The sequence below is a fragment of the Triticum aestivum genome, chromosome 2A (assembly GCF_018294505.1).
Source record: "Triticum aestivum cultivar Chinese Spring chromosome 2A, IWGSC CS RefSeq v2.1, whole genome shotgun sequence".
NCBI classification, from domain to species: domain Eukaryota; kingdom Viridiplantae; phylum Streptophyta; class Magnoliopsida; order Poales; family Poaceae; genus Triticum; species Triticum aestivum.
The window spans coordinates 787,129,922-787,149,355 of NC_057797.1; the positions used below are offsets into that span (position 1 = coordinate 787,129,922).

The 19,434-nt window shown below is 47.5% G+C and overlaps 1 protein-coding gene across 1 annotated transcript; it reads right to left on the reverse strand.

Annotated features, from left to right (window-relative positions):
• Nucleotides 1-16,049: 16,049 nt before the first annotated feature.
• Nucleotides 16,050-18,484, reverse strand: LOC123186810 (uncharacterized). Its single transcript, XM_044598509.1, has 2 exons — nt 18,236-18,484; nt 16,050-16,471 (listed from the first exon to the last, which is right to left on the reverse strand). Exons 1-2 carry the CDS (start codon nt 18,361-18,363, stop codon nt 16,213-16,215), a joined length of 387 nt encoding a protein of 128 aa, XP_044454444.1. The 5' UTR covers nt 18,364-18,484; the 3' UTR covers nt 16,050-16,212.
• Nucleotides 18,485-19,434: the final 950 nt, after the last annotated feature.

Sequence of the window (19,434 nt, forward strand, 5' to 3'; positions counted from 1 at the left end):
CACTGGGAGAACCACTGCGATTGCGCCCCGGTTGAGCTGGGCGAGCGCCTCAGTGGAGAAAGCTAAAACTGACTGTCATGATAAGGCGAGAGACTGGTCGCTGTTCGAGAGGTCTTTTCGAGTCCCTAAAGACTTATGCCGCTTCGATCGAGGAACCGGCTGTGTCCGGCCCAGGCGTGGATAGCGCCCCGAACTCAGTCTTCCGAATACTAGGGGCTTCGCCGAAATTTAAAATTATAGAATTCTATGGCTAAGTGAGAGTGTTCAAGCATTATAAGTCCGGTTGCCTTGTTCGTTGTGTTGAGTGCCTCCCTAGATGGACCCAAAAATGGGAACAAGAGTGCTCAAGTTTATCCCGAACACCCCAGCACTCGTGGCATGGGGGCTGAAGCCGACGACTTGCCATCTCTCAGATTTTATAAACGGCCGCACAGAAGGTAATATTTTAAATCAATAAGCGTTGCTTAGCGCATATGAACAAAGTTTTCAGCGCACAGGATAACACATTGCGAGTTTACTCAACAATTACATCTTTGGGGCACTCATCCGCAATCTTGCGGGCACCCTTCAGGACACTTTTATAGTACATTTCGGGCGTACAATACTCCTTGCCCGCCGGCGGCGCATCCGTGATAAGCCTCTCAGCGTCCAGCCTGCCCCAGTGCACCTTTGCGCGGGCAAGGGCCCGACGGGCACCTTCAATGCAGGCGGAGCGCTTGATGACTTCCACCCAGGGGCACGCATCCACCAGCCGCCGCACGAGGCCGAAGTAGCTCCCAGGCATGGCCTCTCCAGGCCACAGCCGGACTACGAGGCCCTTCATGGCCTACTCGGCTACCTTGTGGAGCTCGACCAGCTGCTTCAGCTGGTCGCTAGGGGGCACCGGGTGTCCGGCCTCAGCGCACTGTGACCAGAAGACCTTCTCCGTTGAGCTCCCCTCCTCGGCTCGGTAGAATGCGGCGGCATCAGACATGCTGCGAGGCAGATCTGCAAACGCCCCTGGAGAGCTTCGAATTCGGGTAAGTAACAGGTAATTTACATTCATATGCTTGCTTTGCATGAAAAATGCCTTACCCGCCGCTATTTTCTTCACCTCCTCAATCTCCTGGAGGGCCTTACGGGCCTCGGCCTTAGCGGCGTTGGCACTTTCAAGAGCCGAGGCAAGCTCGGACTCTCGAGTCTTCGAGTCGCGCTCCAAACTCTCATGCTTTTCCATGAGAGCCTGGAGCTCTTGCCGCACCTCCGCCACCCGCGCCTCCTGCTTCTCTCGCTCCGCCCGTTCCGCGACCGCATTGCGTTCGGCCGCGGACACGACCTCCTTCAGGGTCGCCACCTCGTCCGTGGCCCCTGCAATACCCACATTATCCTTGTTGTTTCTATTGCAACCAAAATCCTTTTCTGTAAGGTACAAATTTTAAAGTGGTGTTACTCACCTTCTTTATCCTCGAGCTGCTTCTTGGCAAGGCCGAGCTCTTGCTCGGACCGCTCGAGGTCCTGCTTCAAAGCACCAACCTCCGCAGTAAGTGCGGCAGAGGTCAGCAGCGCAGCCTGCAAACCCATATTGACATGATTTTCAGCACTGTCTATGCGGTATTACATTACATATTTTAAACTTCTTACCTCAAAGCCTGTTAGAAGGCTACTGCAGGCTTCGGTCAGCCCGCTCTTGGCGAGCTGAACCTTCTGAATCACCGCACTCATGATAGTGCGGTGTTCTTCCTCGATGGAAGCGCCGTTAAGCGCCTCCAACAAGTTGTCCGGCGCCTCCGGTTGGACGGAGGCTGCCGGCGTCACGGTCTTGCCCTTCTTACGAAGGGGCCGCCCACCGGACTCCAGAACCACTGCGGGTTCCGGCATAGAGTCCGGCGCAAAGTCCGGGAGGCTGCCTTGCGGAACCTCCGGAGCCTCCTCCTGATGGGTCCCCTCCTGGGATCCCACCTCGACGTCATCAGCATCACGAGGGGTGGAGGCGGTCGGAATGGAATCCACGTCCGACGGAGCCAAGGACCCGCTCGATGAAGCGGGAAGATCATCATCGGCCGGACTACAGGCAGTGTGCGACATTAGAAGGACACTATGTGACACAAAAGAAAAATTAAAAATAATTCAGGAATCCGGATACTTACGATCTTGCCGAAGGCCTGGCCCTTGAGGGCCACTCTTCGTCGCCAACGTTGGCGTTGGCGGAGCTGTCCGGGGGAAGGGTCCTTCCCCTCTTGGACCCTTCGGCCTCCCCCATTGGGGAAGCCTTCCTCTTCCTCTCTCCCTCCTCTGGGAGAGAGTCTTCTTTCTCCTCCTCGCCTTCGGGGGAGGAGTCCGCCGCAGAGTCATCAAACGAGGAGTCCGATACCACCTGGCGCCGGGAACTCCTTCGGGGTCCCGTGGCCTTCTTCTTGGCCTTCTTCTCCGGCACAACATAAAGTACCGAGACTAGCAGCCCCGTTAAACGGGCGTCCGCTGGGTCTTCGGGAAGGGGAGCCGGACAGTCTACCTGTCCGGACGTCCTCTGCCAGTCCTGTCAAAGGCATTGGGAGTTTTAGATCCCATATAGAGTCAAACTATGAAAGAAAATAAGTGTCCCATAGAGGATAACAAAGCTTACCTCGCCGGCCAGGCGCGTGGTGCTGAATCCGCGGTCTTCCGTCACGGATGCGGGGGCTTCTCCGCCCTTGAACAGCACCCTCCAAGCAGTTTCGTACATCGTGTCGAAGAGCCCGCTCAGGGTCCGGTGTTGTGCCGGATTGAACTCCCACAGGTTGAAGACCCGTTGTTGGCAGGGGAGAATTCGGCGGACGAGCATGACCTGGATCACGTTGACAAGCTTGAGCTTCTTGTTCACCAAGGTCTGGAGACAGGACTGGAGTCCGGTCAGCTCCTCCGAACTGCCCCATAGCAAGCCCTTCTTTTTCCAGGAGGTGAGCTGCATAGGGGCACCAGATCTGAACTCGGGGGCCGCTGCCCATTTAGGGTCCCGCGGCTCGGTGATATAGAACCACCCCGATTGCCACCCTTTGATGGTTTCCACAAAGGAGCCCTCGAGCCAGAGGACGTTGGGCATCTTGCCCACCATGGCGCCTCCGCACTCCGCTTGGACGCCCTTCACTACCTTCGGCTTGACGTTGAAGGTCTTGAGCCACAAGCCGAAGTGGGGCCGGATGCAGAGAAAGGCCTCGTACACAACGATAAACGCCGAGATGTTGAGGATGAAGTTTGGCGCCAGATCGTGGAAGTCCAGGCCGTAGTAGAACATGAGCCCCTGGACGAAGGGATGAAGTGGGAAGCCCAGTCCGCGGAGGAAGTGGGGAAGGAATACGACCCTCTCATGGGGCCTGGGGGTGGGGATGAGCTGCCCCTCGTCGGGCAGCCGGTGCGCGATGTCGCTGGAAAGGTATCCGGCGCCGCGCAGCTTTTGGATGTGCTCCTCAGTAACGGAGGAGGCCAACCACTTGCCTCCCGCTCCAGACATGGCTGGAGAAGGTCGAGACGAGATGTGCGGACTTGGGCGCTGGAGCTCGAGTGCGCGGAGATGGATAAGCAAAGGAGGAAGAAGGCGTAGGTAAAAAGGTGGATCCTTATCCCCTTATATATAGGCGGACGAAGACTATGCGTCCCCACCGGCCTGGTAAAACTCGCTTATCTCCCAAGCGCCACTATCAATGGCGTGGTTGGGTTACCCACGTCCGTATTGATGGGAATCCCGGAATAAGGGGAACACGATCTCTGCTTCGACAAGACGTGCCAAGGAAACCGCTTCGCTAAACGCACTGAGGTGGTATAATAAAACGATTCAAGTAAAGGCTTGGTGGTGGTGTGACGTCATGCCACAAAATACATCAGCAGATTGAACTTGTGTACATATTATTCTCTCTACGGTGGAATGTGGAATTTCTTTTGCAGAGTCGGACACTATCCTGGCGTTCACAATCTTCTACGAACTATTCGGAGGAGGAACCCGCCTTGCAATGCCGAACAATATGCTCGCTGGACTCATCGTCATTGAAGCCTGGTTTAGGGGCTACTGAGGGAGTCCTGGACTAGGGGGTGTTCGGATAGCCGGACTATCATCGTCAGCCGGACTCCAAGACTATGAAGATACAAGATTGAAGACTCCATCCCATGTCCGGATGGGACTTTCCTTGGCGTAGAAGGCAAGCTTGGCGATACGGATATGTAGATCTCCTACCATTGTAACCGACTCTGTGTAACCCTAGCCCTCTCCGGTGTCTATATAAACCGGAGGGTTTTAGTCCGTAGGACAACACAACCATTACAACAATCATACCATAGGCTAGCTTCTAGGGTTTATCCTCCTTGATCTCGTGGTAGATCCACTCTTGTACTACCCATATCATCAATATCAATCAAGCAGGAGTAGGGTTTTACCTCCATCGAGAGGGCCCGAACCTGGGTAAAAACATCGTGTCCCTTGTCTCATGTTACCATCCGCCTAGACGCACAGTTCGGGACCCCCTACCTGAGATCCGCCGGTTTTGACATCGACAGCGCACCTACACATGGTGTGCCATTACTATTTAGTAATGGCGCACCACATGTATAGTGCGCCATTGTCCATATTGGCTATAGCTATTTTTCTAGTAGTGAATTTCCGAGCTCTTCGCAATGCTTAAGGCTGCAGAGGTAGAAATCAAGAAGAAGCATCAAGTGTTGATGGTTAAAAAGACAACTAGTTTCAAGAAAAAGGGCAAGGGAAAGAAAGGGAAATTCAAGAAGAATGGCAAGCATGTTGCCACCCTCGGGAAGAAACCCAAAGCTGGACCCAAGCCTAAAACTGGGTGCTTCTACTGTAAAGGGACTGGTCACTGGAAGCGGAACTGCCCTAAGTATTAGGCGGATAAGAAGGATGGCAAAGTGAACAAAGGTATATTTGATATACATGTAATTGATGTGTTCCTTACTAATGCTCGTTGTAGTGCCTAGGTATTTGATACTGGTTCGGTTGCTCATATTTGTAACTCAAAATAGGAGCTGCAGAATAAACGAAGATTAGCTAAGGACGAGGTGACGATGCACGTCGGGAATGGTTCCAAGGTTGATGTGATCGCTATTGGCACGCTACCTCTACATCTACCTCCGGGACTAGTTTTAGACCACAATAATTGTTATTTGGTGCCCGCGTTGAGCATGAACATTATACCTGGATCTTGTTTATTGCGAGATGGTTATTGATTTAAGTCGGAGAATAATGGTTGTTCTATTTATATGAATAATGTCTTTTATGGTCATGCACCCTTGAAGAGTGGTCTAATGACCCACAAGTATAGGGGATCAATTGTAGCTCTTTTCAATAAGTAAGAGTGTCGAATCCAACGAGGAGCAGAAGGAAATGACAAGCGGTTTTTAGTAAGGTAATGTCTGCAAGTGCTGAAATTGTAAGTAGCAAGCAGTTTGATGGCAAGGTAATTTGTAACAAGCAAGTAACGATAGTAGTAACAAAAGTGCAGCAAGGTAGCCCAACCCTTTTGAGGCAAAGGATAGGCCAAACCGGTTACTTATAATAAGCAAAGCATTCTTGAGAGTACACAGGATTTTCATCTAGTCACTTTCACCTTGTTGATTCGATTTGTGTTTGCTACTTTGATAATTTGATATGTGGGTGGAACGGTGCTTAGGTGCTATTCTTACTTTAACATGCCTCCTACTTATGATTAACCCTCCCGTAAGCATCTGCAACTATGAGAAAAGTATTAGGAATAAATTCTAACCATAGCATTAAACTTTTGGATCCAATCGGTCCCTTACGGAATAGCGCATAAACTGGGGTTTAAGCTTCTGTCACTCTCGCAACCCACCATCTAATTACTACTCCACAATGCATTCCCTTAGGCCCAAATATGGTGAAGTGTCATGTAGTCGACGTTCACATGACAACACTAAGGGAATCACAACATACATACTATCAAAATATCGAACACATATCAAGTTCACATGATTACTTGCAACACGATTTCTCCCGTGACCTCAAGAACAAAGGTAACTACTCACAAGTGATAAACATGCTCAAGATCAGAGGAGTATTAAATAGCATAATGGATCTGAACATATAATCTTCCACCAAATAAACCATCTAGTGATCAACTACAAGATGTAATCAACACTACTAGTCACCCACAAGTACCAATCTATAGTTCCAGTAACCAGATTGAACACAAGAGATGAACTAGGGTATGAGAGGAGTTGGTGGTGTTGATGATGTTGATGAAGATTGCCCTCCCCAAGATGGGAGAGTTGTTGGTGATGATGATGGCGATGATTTCCCCCTCTGGGAGGGAAGTTTCCCCGATGGAATCGCTCCATCGAAGGGCAAAAGTGCTCATGCCCAGGTTCCGCCTCGAGGCGGCGGCGCTTCGTCCCGAAAGTGCCCCTCTTATTTTGTCTACATCAAAATGACTTATATACCAGAAGATGGGCACTAGAGGTGGGCCGGGCTGAGCAAAACCCACCAGGGCGCGCCAGCCCCCCTGGCGCCCTGGTGGGTTGTGCTCACCAGGTGGCCCCCCTCCGGTACTTCTTTGCTCCAGTATTTATTAAATATTCCATAAAAAATCTCCGTGAAAGTTTCAGCTCATTTGGAGTTGTGCAGAATAGGTAGCCTGACGTAGCTTTTTTAGGTCCAGATTTCCAGCTGCCGGAATTCTCCCTCTTTGTGTGTACCTTGCAAATTATGAGAGAAAAGGCATTAGAATTACTCCAAAAAGCATTATTATGCAATAAAACAATGTAAATAACAGTAGGAAAACATGATGCAAAATGGACGTATCAACTCCCCCAAGCTTAGACCTCGCTTGTCCTCAAGCGAAAACCAAAATCGAAAAACATCTCCACATGCTTAGAGAGAAAGGTGTCGATAAAAACAAAATACGGACATAGAAGCATCATGTAGATTATTATAACAGTAACAAATTTAAACATAAGGCTTTTATCATAGAACTTTTATCATAGACCTCCCATGAATAAGTGACAATTCATCACACAATTGAAGTATAAAGCATAAACTCTATTAGAAACCAACAAACTATGTTTTCAGTCAACTTTGCAACTACAATTCATCATCTTCTCAGGAAGGGTCACGTATTGGAGAATTAGGCAAGTCCACATACTCAACCATCATATAGTCTTCTATGATTGCTAACACTCACCGCATACACATGAGCAAAACATTTCAACCGGACACATAGAAAGATCCTCCCAACATACTCACCTCAAGGGTCATGTCAACAATAATAACTCACGCCACCCATATTCAACTGGACATATGTGCCTAGATCTTTCCTCACCACATGATGCTTGCCAAAGGAGAAAAATAAAAGGAATTGAGAGAAAAACTTTGACTCTTGCATAAAAGTAAAAGATAGTCCCTTCCAGAGGGAAGCAGAGGTTGCCATGCGATTATTTGTTTGTATGCTCAACCCCTTAGTGCAAAAGAACGTCACGTTGCATTGACCCTTAAGATGGAAACCTTTATTATGCAGTCTGTCGCTTTTATTCTATGCCATCCAAGTTCGTGCGACGCTCAATTTTCTCTTACACTAAATGTTCTCACATTTTTAGAAGCAATTTTTATTGCCTTTTTGCACCGACGACAACTTACTTGAAGGATCTTGCTCAATCCATAGGTAGGTATGATGGACACTTGAAGATAAGATTTGGGTTTAAGGGTTTTTGGATGCACAAGTAGTATCTCTATTACGTGCGGCATTTTTGGCTAGCAAAGATAGGGGGCAAGCACCACATGTTTAAGGATCTATGACAATATAACTTCTATGTGAATATGAACAAACATAAATCATTACATTGTCTTCCTTGTCCAACGTCAACAATTTTGGCATATAATATTTTGATGGGGGCTCACAATCACAAAAGATTTCTAGGATAGTGTATTTATATGTGAACCTTCTCTTCCCTTATTAATTCTTTCATGAGTTGCATCATTGACTAATGCTATGTTTGTCAATCTCTAATAAAATTTTCTACTTATACTTTTCCTTATGTGGTTTCATCACCTACTATAAGATTAATATATAATCCTTTTCATTTATTTTCTTTCTTTTTATTTATGATCTTTTCTTTTATTTGCAACAAGAAAGTAAAGAAGGCAAGAGACTAAAACTAAACTTTATTATATAACCGCACACGATTACAAAGATAGATCACTAAGCAAACTCTTGAAAAGAAAATTGTTCTTGTCAAACTTTTTCCAGGATAGCCTTGTCATCATCTTTTTCCTGATTCCGTGCATCATTGCTTTGAAGATCCATGTCAGCCAAACTTTGTTCGGCTCTTGTTCTTGTCCGTGAGACTTGTCAATTTCTGTGGCACGGAACTCATAGGGCAGGAAGTAGGTTCCATTGATTTCAGAAAAATCAAGCATGGTCGTATTGCTATGCTTGCCATGCCCTTTCTCAATAATGTTTGCCACTTTGGATTTGATAGACTCAGAATATATACTACTTGATTCAGCTTTTTCAACCGAAGAACTTTCATGTTCTGAATCATCCTTCTTTTCATTGATACTATCAATTGGAAATGCTTCTTTTGTCCGAGCCAATTCTTTTTCTATTTGTTTCTGGCGGCGAGTGGCAAAATTGGCTTTAAGCTTTTTCTGAATTTCAGCCCACTTCGAATATGATTGGCCCCCAATGCTTTTATATTCTTTCGGCAATGACACATGGTGTTGACGAAACTTTGTAATTGTGAAGGGGGTGTATAATATGATGATGTACTAGGTGAAGGCATATGCATTCTTGTAGAACCATATTTTTGCTCGCCAATTCTATCAATTGGCAAAGATTCATCTTCTTGCAAAACTCTAGCTCTTATCGCATTATAATTAGGAACTAGCCCCTTATCATATTCTTCAAGGCAAAGAGCACTAGTCTTGTTATTTAGGGCTATATCCCTTTTTAATTTAGTCACTTCTCATTCTGTAAGGGATTGCTCCACAATACTTTTAGATTCTTTCGGCATTAAGGTGTTGCCAAAATTACGCAATTGCGTAGAAGATACATTATATGCTACAATATTAAATGATGGCATGTGCACTCTTGCAAAATTTTCACTTATTCGGCTATGACTGTGAAGGTGCGGAGCCGAATTATGAGCATCTACAGTTGTATATGGTGCCGAATAATTACTAACATGAGGTATAGCATACGACGGTTGAGAGTAACTGGCCGAATAGCTAGTAGTAGCATGGCCAATTCTCCCATCCATCGGCATTGTTGAACTAGTATATTGCAAATTAGTTGCCGAGGAATAAAAAGATGAAACACTTTGTCGCTTGCTATTGTAAGTTCCTAAAAGAGGTGTTTCAACTTTATTGACCAAACTCATCATGTTCTTCATCGGCATAACGATTTCTGGGGCTGCCGATGCATGAGAGTTGGAGTACATATGGTGCATGTTACTAGTATCATAAGAAGTTGAAGCATGCAAATTACTTTGAATCGGCTCTTTCGTGTAATTAGATGCATGATTGATAAAGCTAGGGCTATCCGACACATTATGCTCATTAGATGATCTAGCAACCCGGACCATCTTGAGACCATCTTGAGGGGGTTTTCGGCTGTTTTTTGAACAAAGACCATCTTGAGGGGGTTTTCGGCTGTTTTCCGAAGTTTGCAGTAGAGAAATCCAAAACCCGGACGAACATCTCCGGAGTGTCCGGCCATCCTCGGAGAAATCCAAAACCCGGATGATTATTCCCGGAGTGTCCGGTCATTCTGATGCAACCGCACATTTTTGGATCTAACTTTTGCCTATGAACTTTTTCTATATCAAAATTATCTGCTTCGACGAGACGCACAACTTTCATGTTGAAACTTTTTCCATCTGAGGCTATCTCAATCTGGTGTCAACATGAGCATCTCTGAACTTGTCATAACTTTTGTATCCGACCTCCATTTTAAACCATCTTCATATCCATCTTGATCTTCTCGAAGAGAGCCATCCGTTGGTGACTTTCAATAATAATTTTGAATTAATATTGACATAGTTTCAAGCTACTCTTTATAATCGTGCCACTTTTGAGCGTCAACACGTTGATGCCCGTAATGGCTCCTCGTGTACTGGCAGACGATGAGGAGCACGGGCAGCTACACCATAGTGATAGTGGCGCGCAGGGGAGAACAGTGGGCAGCGCCTCCGGCGTTGGCAGGTGAGGAGTGGATGGGTCGCTGGTACTCCTCGGTGGCGGCAGCCCTCCTCGGCAATGGATCGCGCATGATGGAGTGTGCAGGCCAGAACACCGACAGCGGCGACGCATCTAATGGTGGTGAAGGCAGCGCCGAACGACGATGACAGGTGGTAATAGCGGTGCCGCTTAGTGAGAGAGATGGTGGTGGTATAGGGGCCAGGGCATCACCATACTGCAAGAGAGGGGAGAGGCCAGCGTCGGCCGAGAGGCTATTTCGCTGGGGAGCGGAGCCGCGAGGTCGCTTGGAGGAGGCAGCCACCGATGGGGGTCATTGACTCGTTGTCTCCGCCGTGGCCATAAAATATAAGGTTATGGGAGGTGGAAAACGTTTTGGATTTGAGAAGAAAAACAGGGACGCGAAGAGGCAGAAAATAGAATCGAGAAGATGGAGGAGACGTACGAACGAACGACTACGAAACCTACCATCATCACCGCAGCCTGCTCCTTTAGGAGTAGAGATTTATGACTTGATTTCCAAATTGATTTGGCGTTTGATTTATAAATTGTTTTGCGTTAATGGATTGATTTACAAATTGATTCAGAGCTCGATTTTTAAAATATTTTTGCATTAATGGTTTCGTATCAACCAATGAGCTACAGACTCCCTCTTTAGGATTAGAAATAACACATGATAGGTGGGGATACAGAACCGGCAGTTGTTAATTTTGAAACATTAATTATCCTCCAATTTTACGGATACTTCAATATTTGTATTAAAGATAATCCAAAAAAACCATAAAATGCCATGCCCCTTTTTTCACTATAAACCTGGGTAGATACATTACCCACATTCATTCCCGCCATCCCACATAATCTTATCATATCTTCCAGATTTAATAAAAATTGAAGTCATTAATGTGTTACCAGATGCGCTGGATATATCAAATTAATGATTAATATATGCCAAAAATAAGACACAACACATTAATTGTTGGCGCTGTATAAAGATGGACGAGACTTGCCTGCTACCTCGTCGTGTGCCCATCCATGCTCCCGTCTACGTGGCTTGATTTGATTGGAGCAAAATAAGGCCCGGCCCCACCCCCTTAAAATCAGGGGGGAGATGATTAGATTAGTAGAAAGAAAAAAGGAAAAAAAACAGCCGTAGGATTAAGTGGGAGCACGGATGGGAGTACGGGGAGGGAGCAGGTAAGCCGGATCCTATAAAGATTGCCTGGTGATTGACCCTATTCTGCATTGACATCATCTTCATCCTGAGCCTCTAGGAATGGCGTCGTTCACAAATCTCACACTACCACTTGTCTTGCTCGCCATCCTCTTTCCAACAATCGCACTATGCTATATCAATCCAGCTGCCACAAGCGTACATCAAAATACCAGAAAACCCTCTGCTTATCGTTCTTACATCGTGCTCGTCGAGCCACCGCGTTCGGATGCCAGTGAAGAAGCCCATCGCCAGTGGCACAAGTCTTTCTTGCCGAGTGAGTCCAATGAGTCGCGCCTTCTCCATTCCTACACCGAGGTTTTCAGTGGCTTCGCCGCGAGGCTCACCGACGTGGAGCTCGACACGGTGGCCAAGACACCAGGGTTCGTGCGTGCATTCCCCGACCGGACGCTCCTGCTAATGACCACCCACACGCCGGAGTTCCTTGGGCTAAGGAATGGCACCGGGTTCTGGAGCCAGGCTGGGTACGGGAAGGGAGTCATCATTGGACTGCTCGACAGCGGCATCTATGCGACACACCCTTCCTGACCATGGAGTTCCGTCACCCCCAGCAAGGTGGAAGGGCTCATGCAAGGCGGCCCGGTGCAACAACAAGCTCATCGGTGCCAAGTCACTCATTGCGGGTGATGACTGTGATGACAGAGAGGGGCATGGTACGCACACATCATCCATCGCCGCCGGGAACTTTGTAGCCGGTGCATCATACCATGGCATGGGCATGGGCACCGCGGCCGGAATTGCTCCGGGCGCTCACATCGCCATGTACAAGGTATGTACTACTGGCAGCTGCAAGCAATCTACCGTACTGGCCGGTCTAGAAGAGGCCATCAAGGATGGGGTGGACGTGCTCTCGCTCTCAATTGGCACCGAGTTCAGCGTTAGCTTCGACCATGACCCATCGCCATCGGCGCGTTCAGTGCCATGTCCAAGGGCATCCTGGTGGTGTGTGCCGCCGGCAACAATGGTCCGCATGAGCACCTGGGATACCTCACCAACGAAGCGCCGTGGTTGCTCATGGTCGCCGTCGGCTCCATTGACCGGAGCTTCAGCGCCAGCATACGTCTCGGCAACGGCAAGAGCATCGATGGAGAAGCACTTCCCAGAAAGGGAGTCCAAGCTCCAAGCTGTACCCTCTCCTCTACTCTGAGGAACAAGAGTACTGCGTTTACTCTGAGGGTGACACTAGTCTCGCTGGTAAGATCCTGGTTTGCAAGGACCATATGTCCAATCTTCAACTGTCAAAAATCCGCAACATAATGAGCTCTGGCGCAGTAGGCGTGGTCTTGTTCAATTGGCGAACGTGCGGCTACACCACCATTCTTAAGGATACCAACTCCAGTATTGTACAGGTGACTGCGGCCGACGGCGAAGCCCTCTTAGCTTACATCGCGTCGACGTCGACGGAGGGCAGCCCCATGGCGTCTCTCACATACAATGGCACACAATTTGGCGTCCGCCCAGCCCCCGTTGTGGCCTGGTTCTCTTCCCGCGGTCCAAGCAAATCATCGTGCTGCTAAACCACCCGACGATAACCGTACCGCTGGCATCGACGACAGGGATGCATTTCACTGTGAACCGGACTGTGACGAACGTGGGTCCAGCAGATTCGACCTTCAAGGCCAAAGTGGACGTGCCGGGGTCTCTGACGGTGCGCGTCGTCCCGGAGACGCTGTCCTTCTCCAAAACCGGAGAGAAGAAGACCTTCAGTGTGTGGGTGAGCGGCCTGTTAAAAGAGAGAGAGAGAGAGGAAGGCCTTGGGCAAAGAAGAAGTGCAGTACGTGGAGGGAAGCTTGAGGTGGGTATCGGAGAAGCACGTGGTGCGGAGCCCCATCGTCGCTGTCATCACAAGTGCAAGTGGTGCTACTGCGCCATCGCCATCGCCATCACCCTCACCCTCACCATGAACCATGTGCGTCTTGTTTTTCTTTGTCCCTGTTCACTTCATTTTTGGTACGTATTACTGTTGCGTCATCACCAAAAATAAACAGTAATGATGGTACAGCAACTTTTTAACGTCTCATTGTGATTCCACTGGTGCAAACTTTCAGGTTATGCGATTCCAACAGATTACTACAGAGCTACCTGCATCCCAGGCATCATCAAATCAAAAACAAGAGGAAACAATAGCAGCAGTGTAGAAAAAGAACATGACAACACAGATTTATCTACAGGCACAAGCTGGTGGGCTGCCAATAATGTGTCCAAATACTTGGTCGCCCCAAAACCACACCCGACCCCCAAACCGCACCCGACCTCTCTTCCCCGAGGCGGCGGCGCCACGCCGCCCCCGGGGAGTCCCCATCCACACCGCCCTCAGCCCTCCCCCTTCATCGTCTCCCACTATCGCCGCCTTCGCTGAGGACGCCGCGGGGCGAAGCCCCTGTGGTGAGGCGGCGGCGACGGCGCAGTCCTCGGCCAGCGGTAACGCGTGGGGGCAGCGGCGTCCATCTCCCTCCCCCTCCAAAGGCAGTGCGCAGTGGGTTGGTGGTGGCCAGGAGATCTTCGGCGGCCGTTTGGCGGATAAGATTTTGGCTGCGATGAGATCTGATCTGTGCCCGAGGCGGTGTTTAGGTCGAGATCCACTGCGGCTGCGCCTCGTCTCGACAATGGCAAGAGGGGACTTGGATTCCAATGGGCGCACGGAGGCAACAGACTAGAAATCGTTCACTCTGGACGACAACAGTCGACAAGACCCATGTTCATGGAGATATTCTTAACGGCGGCTTGGAGTATATGGAAGGAGCGTAATAACAAAGTGTTCAGGGGCATTCCTCCCACCTTGGCCTCTTGGAGGGGGAGATTTAAAACAGACTTCGCGTTGCTTCTCCATAGGGCTAAGCCCTCGTTGGAACCATTTATTTCCAATCTTGTACAAACCCTTGTGTAACATAGAACCTTGTAAAATGTAGGGAGATAGGGAGAGTGGTGAATGCTGGTCATCCCCTGTTGGTTGCCTAGTAGGCCACACACCATCCCTGTACAAACCCCTACCCCCCATGTAACCTTGTCTGTTTGCAGACGGCAAGACCTTGTTAAACTACTTTATTTATTTATGAATGTGGCCGTATGCATCTTTCTGATGCAGAGGCCGCGGAGTCCCCCTTTTCGAAAAAAAATGTAACCTTGTCTGATGAAATGAAAAGTCAGTAGGAAACTCTCCTACTGCCATTAATTGTTCAAAAAAATACAACAGATACTAATGTGGGCGATAGACAATCCTTGCTGAAGTAGCATGCGTGGATTAGCAGGATGAACAAATGAAAGAATGGCAGTACTACTTGGTATGCATCTGAACATATGCCTTGTCTTTGTTAAAGCAACATATGTCAATCAGTAGGATGAATGAATGATATCAATAATGTGAGTAGAAGGTGCTTCCACAATAATCTCCAGGAGGACCAACTTCAACTGTTTGCCCAAACTTTTCGAGGCTATTTCTTCTTAGCCTACCAAAATGTCTATTTTGGAATAGAGGTTGTACAAGACATTGCTCAAAGAAATGCAGTGAAATGCAACGTTTGATGTTTGGTGATGTAAGTAGCTTTGCCATATATCAAATCAAAGAAACATACTCCCTCTGTAAACAACATATATAAGACGTTTTAGATCACTACGTGTCTTCGAATAAGATGTTGATTCATCTATTACTGCTGCTGCTGGTACCAACAAGGACCTGGTTTCCCATCTTCATTCATCCTACTACTTTTATTTAGTTGTTAGTTGACCATGTGATGTTTAAGCACAAACTGCAGCTGTAGGTAGCTGCGGTTGAAGGCCGTGGCGTGGGGCACTTGGGATAGGGTAGATGCGCCGGCGCAGTAGGCGGGGGTTGGCAGCGTGCGGCAGGGGGTGAAGGGGTTGTGCGGGTGGGTACGTTTCCTTTTTCTCTTCTTTTTTCTTGCTCGTACAAGTGAACGGACAGAAGCATTGCATGCTTTATTAATAGGTAAAGATAAAGATACGTTTTGTAAGGGGTTGTACCGAGGTGAGACTCATTTTAATAGAGCAACAGTAGGAGCCTCTCCTGCTGTTGTAACTGTTGAAAAAAATAGGGTCAGGCGAGGAGTTAGGAACCGGAGCCAGAGTCTGGCATCTTAACTTTGAGACCTGCCGCTGGGCTGGGCGTTCGTGTGATTCTTATCTAATTCTAGGTTGATTTGTGCTTTTATTTCTTCTATTCCAGAAGGACGGTAGTTGTATATAGCGTGGGTTTTACTGTTGTGAGTTGTTTACGGTGATTTGCGAGTGAGACCGAGTCTGCAGTAATCCTCTAGTACCTCGACAATTTGATTCGCGCCTTCTGAATCTGACTTGAAAAATAAAAATAGCAGACTATGATCTTCAAAAAGGATACGGCACTGCCACTTTTAAAGCTTGAAGAGTTGAAACGAAGAACAGTCAAGCATTTTCAAAGAATACGGCAGTCAAGCATTTTCAAAGAAATCGATGAAGTCACTCTTCTGCAAAGGCTCCCTATTGGGACAAATATCAACTCTCTCAACTATTCGCAAAAAAATAAACAACTCTCTACCATTAACACACCCAGAATACATATGAGATCGGCAGAGAATGGAAGCCATGCCTGAAATCAAAGAAACATACATATACATATAGTGATCATGTTTGCTTATCGGGATATAGTGATCATCTACTCCTGCTGGTACCAAGAAAGACCTGATTTCCCGTCTTCATTCATCCTCGGGCCGTGCCTCATCAGTTACTAGTTTTATTTTATTTAGTTGTTGGTTGAATCTCAAAGTCAACGGGACCATGTGATGTTTAAGCACAATGAATCAACGACAATGCAGAGGACTTAATCTTGCCTATCGACCTTGTAACGGACTCCAGCGCCTTCACCGACTTGAGCTTGGCCTCCTGCAGCTGGGCGTGCTTGAGCTGCAGCACCCTCTTCTCCTCCGCCTGCAGCAGCTGAGCGCGCTTGAGTTCCTCCTCCTCCAGTACATGCTCTCCTCCAGCAGCAGCCGGGCACGCTTGAGCTCCTCCCGCCGTACCCTGTTCTCCTCCCGCGGTTAAGCCGCTCCTCCTGCAGCTTGAGCTCCAACAGCCACATCCTGTCCATGCAGCATGGCCGGTTAGCCCCTGGGAATCACACATATGTACAGGCCATGCACAAGTACAAATTGTTTGTTGTAACAAATGTGCCTGCCACTATTGTTGATAAGCATTCAAGAGGGACTCTAGCAAAGCATATGTGCCAGCATGTGAGTTCCATGGCAATATATATGACATATTAATATGCTACTGCTAGCTGTGCAAACTACATTTCCAAAAGTGATTGATATATCCATTCATGTTATAAAAACTGATTCCTGCAGAATTCGAAAACATGTTTTAGAGCCTATGCACCCGGGTACTCCTTATCCAACCACTCATTTCTGCATCAGGATTCGTGCAAATAATTTTCTCTTTTTTGTTTCTCTCATATAGAACATGTTTTTGTACTTTCAACTTTGCAGCACAACAAAGCTTTCTATGTAGAATGTGGGATAAAACTTACAGATTTTTTGGTCCAACATAAATATACAAAATGAGATTTATTTGATTAAAAAATCTTATTTTTCATATTTATGTCGGACAAAAAAATCTGAAAGTTTTATCTCACATTCTAGTTACAAAGTTATGTTGTACTGCAAAGTTTGAAGTTCAAGACATGTTTTATATGAGAGGAACAAAAAAGAGAAAATTCCATGTAATAAGGTAGTTGTGTAGCACAGATCTCAAAGCAACAATGAAGCGTTAGGATAGTGAGGCCCGGGTGCATAAGCTCACAAAATCTGCATTCCTGCAGAATTGACTGAGCATGGCATATTAATATGCTACTGCTAGTCGTTGTAACCAACCACAACGACTGGTCGAGTTTTGTCCAGGTGTGATCCAGTGGTTGATATTGCTAGACAACATCATCTCACCTCATGTCTAGTCGTCCCCATTTTCCCTACATACGGTGGGGGCAGGCAAATATATAATGCAGATGCTAGCTAATCAATATCTCAAAACCCATCCTCAGGTTGAGCTGTGGAGTTTTAGCAGCACTGTTTTTGTTCACATATTTGCCTTAACAGGAAAATTACACATTTGCTATGACAAAGATCATCCTACTACAGAGGTGTATCTATGAGTGTAGGATGGCTGGCTATCAGGCAGTTTGGTGTGGTACAAGGTTTTGGTTACCGGTCGAAATTTCCAGATTTCCCATGGTTACCGCATATTTCCGTGCCCCTCGGTAAATCCCCGTACCGAGCAAAAAATATCATTTTTTTTGAATTTCTTAATTTAAACGCTTGATTTATAGTAAAGTACATAGGATCTAATTAATGTCATGAGAGTTGATTCTGACGTGTTGGTAGCAACCTAGTTCCTGTTTTAGGAGGTCTCTGGTTCGAATGTCCGTTCATTCATTTATTTGAATTCAAAATTGAACTATAAAATTCGTTCAAAATATTCTCGGTAACCGTGGTAACCACATTTACCGGTCCCCCTCGGTAAAATTGCCTCATTCGGTGACTAAAACCTTGGTGTGGTACCAAAAAGGCTGACAAAACTAGGTGGCCGGCGGCCCATTGCAGATTAACGTTATTCGATGGCCTCTCAAGCATGGGTTCGAGAAAGGTCAATCAATATACGTACAAGGTTCAGATCAATAGACGAGTCACTAAATATATAGAGACAATTAATCTCCAATTCTCCATGGATGGACAGTGCAAAAATTCAAGCATTGCACAACCATTCCATCTCCATCACCATCACCATATATAGACTAGACATACCAGAAATTTCTTCTCGGAAAGTAGAGAGGAGAGTGAGAGTGAGCTCACCTTGAAATCTGCGGCAAGAGAGGAGGGGCTTCACTTTCACTTTCACGCGGAGGAGGAGGAGGCTGGACCTGGACGACGCCGGCGACGGGTGCGTCAGTGGTGGAGAGGGGGGAGGACGAGCGGGACATGATGGAGGACAGAGAAAGCGTTTCGGCGGTGGCGGCGGCCGGAGAGCAGGCGTGGGCGGCGGATGTTGGAATTGTGCCACAGGGTGGAACGGGAACAGAAGAAGAGGTTAGGCTCAGCCCACTAGACCCACTCAGCCAGCCCACCTCCACACTAGTCCACACGATCAAATCATATCTATCCTCTAGTATGCACCTCCCTCGTTGGCACCGGGCAAACCTTGTTGTAGTAGACTGTCAGGAATTCGTCGTGCTAATGCCCCATAGGACCAGCGCACCAGAACAGTATCTGCCGCCGATGAAGAGAAACGTAGATCAGAAGGATGCAACCTGTAGACACACGAACACAGACGAACGAAGACAAGATCCACGTGGATCCACTGAAGATAAACACCGACCGAATCCCGCGAGATCCGCCGGAGATAAACCGCCACACGCCCTCTAACGATGCTAGAAACACCAACGAGACAGGGACAAGGCGGGGAGAATCTTATTCCATCCGCAGAGAGCCACCACCGCCTTGCATCTCTGAGCAGGACACAAAGCCTAACAAAACTCAAAAGAGTATGAAAAAAAGAGCCCTTCCGCCGGCAAGGGCCGGGATCCACCACGCCTCCATGGCCCTAAGACCACAGAAGACGAGATAGACCGGCGGCGACACCGGCGGGAGGCACGAGAAACCCTAGCCAAGGGGTCCTTTTTCTTCCCGTGGAAGAAAAGAAAACTCACTATACATACCCTGTTTAATTTCCAACTTCCTTTCTCTCCTTCCCAGCTCATTTTTATTTACCTACTTATATATGTATATCCTATGTATATATGGCTAACCTTTTTTTTTGGCGGTTGCACCTGGATGTCACCAATGTTCAATATTGTCATCTTACGTTGCAAGTTTGGGGTGGGAAAGAGACTTGACCTTGCTCGGCAGTATCACCGGACGAAGAGGAGGCCCGTATGATAACTCTTAGGGATCCTTGCCAATCTACAGAAACAACATGCCTCGACAGATCAAGGTAACCTATTGTGTCTATTTCATGTCATGTTACTTGAAGCCCACAATCAAGCAACACAATT